At 31.4% G+C, this 12,456-nt stretch overlaps 2 protein-coding genes and 1 non-coding gene across 5 annotated transcripts; all 3 read left to right on the top strand.

Annotated features, from left to right (window-relative positions):
• The first annotated feature begins 710 nt into the window (after positions 1-710).
• LOC117910827 (MATH domain and coiled-coil domain-containing protein At3g58260-like) lies at positions 711-2,768 on the top strand. Of its 3 annotated transcripts, none has more exons than XM_034825000.1 (7): positions 736-806; positions 893-943; positions 1,106-1,235; positions 1,316-1,485; positions 1,561-1,846; positions 1,962-2,143; positions 2,647-2,768. In XM_034825000.1, exons 1-7 carry the CDS (start codon positions 785-787, stop codon positions 2,724-2,726), a joined length of 921 nt encoding a protein of 306 aa, XP_034680891.1. In that variant the 5' UTR covers positions 736-784; the 3' UTR covers positions 2,727-2,768. The 3 variants fall into 3 exon arrangements, with proteins under 3 accessions (XP_034680890.1, XP_034680891.1, XP_034680889.1); XM_034824998.1 differs by lacking the exon at positions 2,647-2,768 and adding an exon at positions 2,268-2,645 and having other exon boundaries at positions 738-806; XM_034824999.1 differs by lacking the exons at positions 893-943; positions 2,647-2,768 and adding an exon at positions 2,268-2,645 and having other exon boundaries at positions 711-806.
• Positions 2,769-4,567: 1,799 nt separating this feature from the next.
• On the top strand, positions 4,568-5,596 carry LOC117911655 (ubiquitin carboxyl-terminal hydrolase 12-like). Its single transcript, XM_034826058.1, has 4 exons — positions 4,568-4,626; positions 4,811-4,939; positions 5,019-5,188; positions 5,274-5,596. The coding sequence occupies exons 1-4, from the start codon at positions 4,568-4,570 to the stop codon at positions 5,594-5,596; spliced, it is 681 nt and encodes a 226-aa protein (XP_034681949.1).
• Positions 5,597-10,969: 5,373 nt separating this feature from the next.
• TRNAC-GCA lies at positions 10,970-11,041 on the top strand. Its single transcript has one exon. It is a non-coding gene; the product is annotated as a tRNA-Cys (tRNA).
• The last annotated feature ends 1,415 nt before the right edge of the window (positions 11,042-12,456 follow it).

Raw genomic sequence — 12,456 nt, 5'->3', positions numbered from 1 at the left:
TTTACCTTTTAATCATAAGGCCAAACAATCTCTAAATAACTCAAAATAGACTTTATGAAATCAAATAACATTTCTTTTCCTTTATCCATGGACATATTATTATCCATTCATGATAAGCCTCTTTTTTAAAAAAAAAAAAAAAGTTAAAATATAATAAGGATAATCCTTTGAAGTTTAGAAAAAGAATAAAGATATTCTTTAAGAAAATAACGATAAAAAACTATTGTAAGTTTGGGAAAAAAAAAATTAATATTATATTAAAAGGTAAAAAGTACAAAAACAAACATATGGAACTTAATTTTAATGAGCATGTTTCAAAGAAAAATTAGAAATGTGGAAAAAGTAAGAGGGAAATAAAATTTCATTTAAATTTTAAAAAATAAAAATACTTATGCCAATAAGGAAATATGAGAAATTGAGATTGTAAGAATAAAAAATAAAAATTTAAGAGAGACAAAAAAAAAATTGTTTATGTGGTCAAGCTCCATAACATTGGTAGATGATGTTTCCTATTTTTTTCACTTTCTCTAGCTATTAACAAAAGAAGTTAAAAGACTCAGTGGGACTACAAAATAAAAAATTATTACTTTTTTTTTTATTGAAATAATAAAATGAATCATCACGATTTAAGTCATTGAGGGTCCACCCACAATCCTGCAGCCAAACACACAAGAATAAAACCTTTAGTCTCCTTTAGTCAACCCCTTCTGCAGTTTTCTTCCCATCTAAGTCTACTTTACCAACTCATTTCATACAATCTTTTGGGGATCAGAGGTTTCCAGCCATGGCGGATGAAAAACCACCAGGTCAGTGTAGCTCTCCTTCCTCCTCTCAACATCTTGATACGTTTATAAGGACAAGTTCTCAAACTTAATCTCCACTGTTGAACTAGTCGTGGCAGAGAAGACCTTGCATCCTACCTCTATCTTTAACAGTACCACTTGTATGCTCTATCTTCCTTCTTTTTGACTTGTTTGCCTTCAAGCTTGATGATATTCAAGCCTTATTATTACACTTGAAGATCACTTTTGGTCAGCCATTACTTTACTATCCACAAGTACATACTAATACTATGCTTTCATGCTTTTAAATATTTAATTTGCAGCAATATCAAGAACATTAAGATCTATCAAACCAGCCCATTACTTATTCAGGGTAGAATCTGTGTCAGTGCTTCTGAACACAGATATTGAAAAATATGAATCAGGTTCATTTAAAGTGGGTGGCTACAGATGGTGGGTTTATTTTGAATCCTAATTTTTACCTTCTTTTTTTTCTGCTTTTGGTCATAATTGAAGTACTTTTATATTTGCAGGAGATTGTGCCTCTACCCAAATGGGAATAAAAAAAGTGGTGGGAAAGATCACATCTCCCTCTATTTGGAAATATCAGATGCTCAAAAGCTTCCTGTTGGGTGGGAGGTTACTGTCAACTTCAAATTGTTTGTGTTTAATCATATACATGAGAAGTACTTAACTGTCCAAGGTAGTCTTTTTCTTGTCTAATACACCTCTTTTACGGTTCTATGGTCAAGATAGCATACACTAATAGAATGCTTAGATGCTGATGGGAAGGTAAGGGACTTCAATGTGATGAAGTCTCGATGTGGGTTTGCTCAGTTTCTTTCACTGGATGTTCTCAAGGATCCTTGTAATGGATACTTGATGGATGATTCTTGCATTTTCGGAGCAGAGGTTTTTGTTATTAAATACAGTGGCAAAGGGGAGTGTCTTTCAATGATAAAGGATCCCGATGATGGTACTTTCACTTGGGTGATTGAGAATTTCTCCACACTGAATGAGGAAGTCCTATACTCTGAAACATTCACTATTAAAGAAATCAAATGGCATGTGTTAATGCATTTCCCTCATTTATCTTCTCTCCTGATTGCAGTGAAGTGGATTAAATTCTAAATGTGAGTTGTTTGTTTGTTTATTTCTTCCTCTACCTAAATGATTCAGGAAGTTGAGTCTCTACCCAGAAGGTAATGGTAAGGCAAAGAACAAAAGCCTGTGCCTCTTTCTAGAGCTGGCTGATTGTGAAACACTTCATCATCAAAGGAAATTGTATACGGAATTCGAGTTGTTGATAAAGGATCAATGCAATGATGAAAATGTTGAACCATCGCATGTTAAATCAAATGGTACATTACATATTTTATTTTCTTAAACAAATGCTATTGTTTTCCATGTATTATGTTTAGATATTTCTTTTGTCAAACAAATATTAATCCTTTTCCTTCTTTTTATTTGTCTGTCTATTTGCAGCTAAGGTTTGGTTCTGTGACTCGAACAAAGAATGGGGTTTTGCTGATATGGTCTCTCTGAGTGATCTCAATGACAAATCCAAAGATTTCCTATTAAATGATAGTTTGATAGTCGAAGCTAAGATTTTGCTCATGATGCATTCGAAGAATATCTAATGATGGATTCAAAGATCTAAAATTGCAAAAGTATGATGTCCTTATTCTAAATTACATTGTGTTTATACCAAGGTATGTATTACAGTAAGTTATAGAGAAGCGGAGAGATATTCCCCTGCTTTAACTCATGTCATGGTTTGGCTTGTTTGGTTTAAGTTGAAATTATATTCCACTTCTAGTTTTCCAGTTTCAATCTGTTAAAGTAAATCTTTGATTCTGAGCAGGGACAATTCAGTTCAGCTCTAGGACACAGTATGTATCTTTCAATTCCCCACTCAGCAATGAGGTGTACTACTGTTTCTGAAGAGCATAATGTGATTCTACCAACCATGTCTACATTTACAAATAAGAGAGTTTATTATACTATATTACAAATGATAAAAACATGAGTCCTTAAATCTATACCCGATCCTGAACCCCCCATTCTACACATAGCTATTCACCATGCATACTTTTCAATACAAAGAATGAAAATTTTGAATCAGGTGAATTTGAAGCTTGTGGCCACAGATGGTGGGTTTGCTAAGAATATGGTTTTCTTAACTCCTGCTTCAAAGCATTTGCTCATCCAGTATTGTTACATTCGCAGGAGAAAATCGGAATCAAGAAAATCAATGAGAATGATTACTTAACCATGTTTGTGTTTAATCACATCCCCGATAAGTACTAAACCAAATTTAACTGCTAGCTGAAGACATAACTCCCTTCAGCATGCATTAAGTAAGAAGTGAGTCGCAACAGAGAATACAATATGAAAGATGGGCTGAGTAAGCTAAGACGGGAAAGAGGTGTTGTGTTTGGCTTGCCGAAAATACTTGTAAAAAAAATGCTAAAAGAAATTATTTTTGTATATTGAGAACATGAAAAAATGGTAAAAGAAAAAAAATATATACTACGAAAAAAAGGTGTGGAAGAATTATTATGCATGCAAAATTTTTCCTGTCTTTGGTTTTTTTTCCCCTCAAATTTTCTGAAACTAAACAATAACTTAAAAAATGACAACAAAAGTGAAAAGCTAATTTGTTGTGCATGCAACCCTAATTAATAATGGGGACTGTTCCATTTAACGAAGTGGACTGTTGGAATTTGTTAGAGCAACAATCAGATATAGTTTGTTTTATTTGTATCATCCTTTAATCATGTAAGTAGTTAGCTGATTTTATGCTATTTCAAACTCTATAATTCAGCTATATAAAGTTGCTCTTGTATTCACTATCAACATAGCAATATAATACAAACATTCATTCTCATATTATCTTTACGTGGTATCAGAGCCCTCATTCTAATTTTCTGATCAATCATGACTTCTTCTCAAATGATCCCTTCAAATTCAATCTCTTCTTCTGCTCATCATACCTTCTCTGTCAAGCTTACTCCAAGAAATTATCTTGCTTGGAAAACTCAATTTAATCCTCTTCTTAATTACCAAAATCTGACTGGGTTTGTTGATGGTTCAACTGTTGCTCCATCGAAAACAATTAAAGATTCTTCTACTCCTCCTGCTGAGATTCCAAATCCAGAATATGAAACATGGTATAAAAAGGATCAGATGCTTCATTCCTGGATCCTTTCTTCTCTTTCAGAAGAGATATTTCCTTATGTTATTGGGTTATCTTCATCTTATGAAGTATGGCAGGCTCTCTCTCAAGCCTTTGGTTCAGTTTCTCAAAACCAACAGCTGCAATTGCACATTGAACTCCAAGAATTGAAGAAAAACGATCTCTCTGTGTCGGCATATTTGCAACGTGCTAAAGCTCTAGCTGATGTGCTAAATGCGGCAGGTCATCCTCTTGCCCCAGCAGAATTTAATGCAATAATTTATCACAATATTGGCAGTGACTATCATGCCATTATCACTACCTTAAATCTTCGTTCTGAACCATGGGAACCTAGGGGACAATAGCCCATGATGAAGGTACAAAACTTTGATTGGAATGTTGTATCAAATGAACCAACTGATATGATACAATGGATATGGTTACTTAGCCACAACCAAACAAAACTTTACCCAGCATTAAAACACCCACACACCTGCAGCCAAACAACCACAACCGTTGGTCTCTTCACTGTACCCTTTAAACTACCTCTCCCTTCATTAACAAATCTTTATCTTTTACAATCTTTCGGATCAGAGAGGTTCTAGCCATGGAGGAGGAATTACCTGGTCAGTTTTGTTTCTTCATCCTCTCAACGTCTTCACACACGTACACATTTACATGTGTGTGTATATATATTCTCAAAGCTAATATATAGTGTTCAATTACTAATGGCAGAGAAGATCTTGAAATCAATCCTTATTACATTTCAACATTAGTTTTTACAAGCCATTACTTTACCATGCAGTAGTACACACTAATACGATGTTTACATGCTTGGAATATTTTGCAGAAGTTTCAAGAACATTAAGATCGATCCAACCAGCCCATTACTTATTCAGGGTAGAGTCTGTTCTGTGCTTCTAAACACAAGCATTAAAAAATATGATTCAGGGGATTTTGAAGCGGGTGGCTACAAATGGTGGGTTTCTTTTGAATCCTCTTTTCCACTTTTCTTATTACTGTTTTTGCTCAAAATTAAAATACTTCTACATTTGCAGGAGATTGTGTCTGTACCCAAATGGGAATGAAAAAAGTGTCGGGGAAGGTCACATCTCCCTCTACTTAGAAATATCAGAAATCGAAAAACTTCCTGTTGGGTGGGAGGTTACTGTCAACTTCAAATTGTTTGTGTTTAATCATATACATGAAAAGTACTTGACTGTCCAAGGTAGAGTTTTTCTTAGCTAATACACCTCTTTTACAGTTCTATGGTCAAGATAGCATGTACTAATAGAATGCACTCATCCACTTAGATGCTGATGGGAAGGTAAGGCACTTCAATGTGATGAAGACTCGATGTGGTTTCACTCGGTTTCTTTCACTGGATGTTCTCAAGGATCCTTGTAATGGATACTTGATGGATGATTCTTGCATTTTCGGAGCAGAAGTTTTTGTTATCAAATATAGTGGCAAAGGGGAGTGTCTTTCCATGATAAAGGATCCTGTTGATGGTACTTTCACTTGGGTGATTGAGAATTTCTCCACACTGAAAGAGGAAGTCCTTCACTCTGAAATATTCAATGTCAAAGAATATAAATGGCATGTGCTATGTACTTCCCTTATTTCTCCTTCTTGATTACAGTACAGCAAATTGAGCTGTTTGTTTATTTCTTGCTCTACCTAAATGATTCAGGAAGTTGAGTCTCTACCCAGAAGGTATTGGTAAGGCAAAGAACAAAAGCCTATCCCTCTTTCTAGGGCTGGCTGAAGCACTTCATCATCCAACAAAATTTTATGCTGAATTCGAGTTGTTGATAAAGAATCAATGCGGTGGTAGTATTATTGTTAAACTAGTATTATTGTTTTCATTGTCTTGATTTTGTTACACAAAATATTAATCCTTAATTTCCTTCTTCTGAAGTTTGATTTGTTTAACTAAAAAGCATGACTGTCTTTTTATTTCTTTATTTGCAGCTAAGATTTGGTTCTGTGACTCTATAAAAATTTGTGGATTTCTAGATATGGTCTCTCTGAGTGATCTCGATCACAACAAACTGAACGGCTACATATTAAAGGATACTTTGATAGTTGAAGTGAAGATTACACTCATGACGCATTTGAAGAATATCTAATGAGACATTTAAAGAAAACTCTAATTAAAAAAGTATGATGTCCTTATTCTAAAAGAATATGTTTAGGCCAAAGTATGTATCGCATTATAGACAAGCTGAGAGTAACTCATGGCATGTTTTGCCTTGTTTGGTTTAACTTAAAGTTATATTTCACTTCTATTTTGCCAGTTTCACTTCTATCTTGTCTGTAACCAGCAAGCCCAACAGCCTCATTCCATGGTGAAGATTTATATTTACCGCACATCACTACACTACTTGTTATGTTTTGAAATAGAAATATACCTTAACATGATGCATGAATGTTCTAAATATATGGCAGCAAAAATTAAAAACATGGAGATACATCCCACCAGCGCATTACACATTTGGAAGATTCTTACTATCTACTTTTGAACACAGATTGACTAATATGAATCTGGTGAATTTGAAGCTTGTTATGTTGAGAATCATGGTTTTCTAACTCCTGCTTCAAAACAAGTTTGTTCATCCAATATTGTTACATTTACAGGAGCTTCTGTCTCTACTACCCAAACGGAAACAAGAAATGCGATGGGAAGGGTCGCACATCTGTCTCTAGTTGTCAATAGTGAATAGGGATTCTTTCCCTGGGCTGGAGGGCGAATGCCAACTTGAAGTTGATCGTGTTTAATCATATCCATGATAAGTACTCAGAACGTTAATTCATCTTAGTCTATTACTACACTAATATTTATCAATAAATCTCAGCTTTTTAGATGCCAATGGCAAAGTAAGGCACTTACATGCCCCTACTAATCAATGGCATTTTTCGAAACTGCTCTTGCCGGGTACATCAACAATGGTACCTTGTTGATGACTCATGCATGTTTGGAGCGGAAGTTTTTGTTTCTGAATCCACCGAGTGTTTGAACATGGTAATGGAATCTGTTAATTTTATGTACCACTCTTGTTCATTTACTTTTGGAAACTTCAATTGGTATATTTTATATCTTCTTAATTTAGCTAATATTCTATCCAATCTATTAGACTTGATTCTAGATCTAATCAATTAACTTTTGCTTTCCATATTAATGAGATATGAAGTTAATGCTCTATCACAAAGGTTCTTTCAGCAAAGAGCAAAAGCATATCCCTCTAAAACCATTTCTCCTCATAAAAATTGTATGCAGAATGCAAACTGTGAGTACTTTCCCAAACCAACAGTAACCATTGTGGATATGAAAGTGAACTGCACAACTGTGATCAGAAAGGAAAAAAATAAACCCCCACCCCCTCACCACTGCCCCCGTCCCCCAAATTGATTGGGGATCACCGGTACCCAAATTGGAGTTGAAGTTTTCTAATGCCTTTAATCTAGATCCTAGAATGTTAAAACTGCTATTTTTCACTTCCATTGCATAGGCCGTAGTTATCATGTACCTATTTGATTCAGGGTATGGGAACAGAGAAATGCAAGTTCCCAGAACCCATTGCATCCATGAGCTGTTGGTTTTTTAGAGCTTCATGGGCCAAGATTTGGTCTATGTTTTTGGATAGAAATCAGGATACAATATGGGCTTTAAATGGTAAAAAGTTATGTCAAAATTTTTTATTTTTTTCAAGGGTCGAAAATGATCCACAAATGATTGCTAATTTAAGGAAAATTGGAAACCTATAGCCATGGGATCACCAATTATCTTGCTTCCTTATATTTTGTATATGGGATGACCAATCATCTTGCTTCCTTTTATTTTGCATACGACATCACCAATTATCTTGATTTTGCATCTCTTGCTATTTGTGTGTGTGCGCACATGCGCGCCTGAACAAGCACTTGAATGCATGATAATTGAAACAAATATATCCTTGATTGAAATAGAGTTATCAATCATAAATAATTTCATACTCATATTCCAATTAAGAATCTCTATTAAACTGGAATATTGTAAGATAAGGAAATTTTAAAAACAGAGTTTCTTGAATTCTTTAAAAGCCAAGTTTCCTTATAAAGTATTCTTGAAGTGTTTTATGATTTTTTTTTTTCTAAGAAATGCCTTTCATTTTTAAGAATTCAGTTTTCTTTTGGATTTTCAAAATTTTTATGGGGACTTTCTTTATTACACTAGGTCTCTAATTTAGGTAAATAGATATTGCCTAAAAATTAATCAGATTCTCCCTAGTTGATAAATTTAGGGGGTTGCTATTCGCAACATCCATTTTACTAAACGTAACATTTTTTGTCATATTTTTTTCACATATACCCTTTTTAATAATAATAATAAATAAATAAATAAATAACTCTCTTTAACCTCCTCTCAACATATTAAACCTAAATTCTAGTTGATTAAGGCTGCAAATAACATATGAAATACAATGAATGATGAAATTCAATCATCTAATGACAATTTTTAGGTAAGATTTATTTTATAATTTATTATTTAAAGAAATTATTTTGTTTTAAAATATAAGAAGAATATGAAAAACAATTGAACGTGAAAAAATAAAAGAAATGAAAAGGAAAAAAAAAAGTTTACGTGAGATGAGGGGTTGGGTGGGTAGAGATGAAAAGGAAGATAAAAATAAAAGAAAAAGAATACTAAAATGTGGGGTGGGGGTTGGGGGAAAAAATAAATAAATAAATAAATGTGTAATTGGGACATGAGGTTGGGAAAAGAGAGGGGAGAGGAGAGAGGAAATGAGAGATGAGGGAAGGAATAAGAGAGAGTAGTTTAGGAATGTAAAACGTTGCATTAGTAAAATTGGTGTTGCAATAGCAATTGGGTAAATTTATTAACAAGGATGACTACTTTCAAAAGCTCTTAAATTTTAATAGATTAAGTGAGAGAAGGCCTTGGCAAGCCCATAACCTCCATTTTCAAGTCCATTTTTATTTTATTTTTCACTAGACTAAAAATAGATTAAAATAAGGAATCAATGGAAGTAGACTTTCATTTTAATTGAACTATACATGTTAATAATTGTCGTGACTGATTCTTAAGATGAAACTCTTTATTTAGTAACAATGATGTCAAGGGTAATGGTTAGACAATTAACTTAGATATGGAAGTGAATTGCTTAAAGTGGTTCCACTTTCATAGTTAGGGATAAAATAAGAAGGTACGTTAATCTTGCCTTCTAAACTTTATAGTTTGAAACAATGAGATTAATTTGAGAGAATTTCTATCTAGTAATAAAAATCATGACCTTACCTAAGTAAGTCTGATTCTTATAATACTAGGACACCTCACAAACATATAGTGCAATGAATTTGATTCATTATTTTATCCTATTTGATAAATATATTTTGTTGTATGGTATTTACCATTGTATCATATGATGTTAATTACAAAAAATTAAAGAAATAAATGAATATGATGTCTGAGATTACATGTATTCTATGATAAAAGACAAAACTTATAATAAATAAATAAATAAATAATTTTTTTCTTATTTTTTACCTAAACATATATATATATATATATATATATATATTGAAATTTTAACTTTCCTGTTCTTTCAATTACATAAGTACCATATTTTTCAAAATATTTATTTACTTAAAATTTTAACTTTCCTTATATTTCAATTCACATAATTCCTACATTTTATCTTCGATTTTTTTTTTTTTAAAAAAAAGATAATATTCACTTACTAAAGATACATTTTTCATAATTAATGAAAAATTATTTGTCATAAAAAAGATGTATTTGTGTGATGAAATTGTATTATTTTTGTCACAAAAAATAACTCTTTTAGTAACAAAATGGTAGTATCTAGTGACAAATTTTATTATTTTCTATGATGATTTTTTTTTTTTTTTTGCAACATTAAATGTGATTATTCAATAATAATTCCAATTTTGTCATCAATGTTTAAATTTTCATGATGAAAGAGAAGAATCGTAAATCATGATTTTTAGTGATAGACTTTTGTCTATAGACCTCGTGATAAAACTTTTTCATCACAAAACACTCATAATGATGAACTATTATTTATTTACGACAAACACTTTTGTGGTAAAAGTGGATATTTGTTGTACCGAATGTTTGCATACACATAAGAATTAATCATTCTATGAAGTTTATTTTGAGATCTTTAAATTTTTTTCAACTTTTAACCATTTTATTAATATAACTATGAAAAATAATCTTAATTTTAGATAGGTGTAGAGATAAGGGTAATGTTAAATTTAATTAAAATTTTAGCATATCTCTTTGAATATCAAATGCTTCATAGAAGATATGACAAAACAGAATGATTATAAAGTGAAGGGTCATGAGTTTGAATCATGGATTACAAGTCAATACCTTAATTATTAAAGGGATAAAATGTCTTCCTTATATACTTAAGATGGGCATCATGACTTTAGAAATGGAATCAAGCTCAAAAATATGACAAAAGGATGAAAAATAAATCATGATTATAAAATATTACTAAAGATATATTTTTGGTGATGATCATTTTCATCATAAAAAATAGGTATTTTCTATCAAAATTGTATTATTTTTGTTACAATAATATCTCTTTAGTGATGAAATGACAATATCCAATGACAAAAGTTTGTTATTTTTTATGAAGATTTCTTGCATCATAAAATGTGATCATTCAATGATACTTCAAATTTTGCATACTATTGCTTAACTTTCTATGATAAAACAAGAGATTTGTATATCATGACAATTAGTAATGAATTTTTGTCTATAAACCTTATGATGAAAAATTTTCATCATAATATAGTAATCATAACAAATTGTTCTTTATTTACAATGAACACTTTCATGGTAAAAATTTAGGATCATTGGATCAACTTGATTTCTTTTGGTTGTAAAGTAAAAAAATGTGGGTTGCATCCTTATTGAGACCACATAGTTTTGAAATAAGAGTTAAGGTTATAAATATATATTTGTTCAAGCCATCAAGGGTCCATAGCTCAGTGGTAGAGCATTTGACTGCAGATCAAGAGGTCATCGGTTCGAACCCGGTTGGGCCCTCTTTGTTTTGTTTTTTTTTTTTCCTAGATTGTGGATTATATATGAATTTCAATGAATATTATTGGGTTTTTTTTTCCTACTTATGAAGAATCAAACACGTACAATGTTGCTGGCAATAAAGCAAACATCTTTTTTTTGTTTTATGAGAAATCAAATACAATGTTAGTGGCAATCAAACAAACATATATTATTGGAGAATCAAACAAGGGTTAATCTTACAGACATGGGTGACCATAAATCTCTGTTGTAAATAAAATACTAAAGCCTAAATACATGATAACTCTGACCAAGAAAAACCAGAGATAAAATTACCACAGTTTTATAGTATTTCGCATTGTCGTCCTCTGAGATCAGTTTTAATATGTTTATTTGTTCTTATATATATATATAATTCAAAAAAATCATAATAAGATATAGATGAAAATTTTCTAAATAAACCTATTTAAATTATAAAATAATTATTGATTTTTAATTCAATTAATTAGGATTGGGGATCCACAATCCAACTTCAAGTATAAACCTTTAGGCGAAACAAGGGTATCTAATTTAATAGTCTTAGGGTAATCAAAATGCATGGTCTAACGAGATTAACCTGAGTTCCACACGTCAGAGTTGATCTGTATCCTAACTTTTAATGTTTTATTCCATTAAATTACCTAATAGATAAATGGGAGAATTACCCTTAAGGGTAGGCTAGGGGAAAATATGACCAAAAATGGTGGGTAAATTTGATAATTCTTTTGAAGGGTAAGGTGAAATTATGATAATTCTTCCAAAGTCGTTATTTTGTTTAAATGCCAAGACTACCCTTAATAAGTGAAAAGCAACAGCAAAGAAAAAAAAGTCTTCTTTAACCTACCTGTAGTTTGTCGGTGTTGTAGAAGAAAAAAGGGAAAGAGGAAAAAGGTTCAGCACTTCAGGTCATGATATGAAACCATTTACACAAAGCTTGTTTTTTTGTGTGAATCTAGCAAGAAATCCATTGAAAGTAAGTTTTTTTTTTAAAATGCTAAAAAAAAAAAATACATCAGTTTATGCAAAATAAATAAATAAATAATTTAAAAATCGAATTGAAGGAACAAAAAATTAATAATTTTAACAATGTAGATCTAAGATATTAGATCTGAAATATTGAAGGAGGTTTTGAGAAAGAAATTACATTTTTGTGTAAAATGTTATTTAAATTTATTATTTTGAATTTTTTTTATATTATTTTGGTCATATTAAAGATGTGTTTTTATTTTTAATTTATTTTCCGAGTGGGTTGTTTGATATGATTATTATTGATTTCCATTGAAAATGTTTGCACTTTAGTTTTGTTGTTAAGACTTTTTTGACATGGCAGAAGAAAAAAATTTCTCAGTTGTTTCATGCTTGTTTAGGACCACTTTGTTTGTATATTTATGAACATATTT

Source organism: Vitis riparia, chromosome 3, assembly GCF_004353265.1.
Source record: "Vitis riparia cultivar Riparia Gloire de Montpellier isolate 1030 chromosome 3, EGFV_Vit.rip_1.0, whole genome shotgun sequence".
NCBI classification, from domain to species: Eukaryota; Viridiplantae; Streptophyta; class Magnoliopsida; order Vitales; family Vitaceae; genus Vitis; species Vitis riparia.
This window is presented reverse-complemented; position numbering and strand designations above follow the sequence as displayed.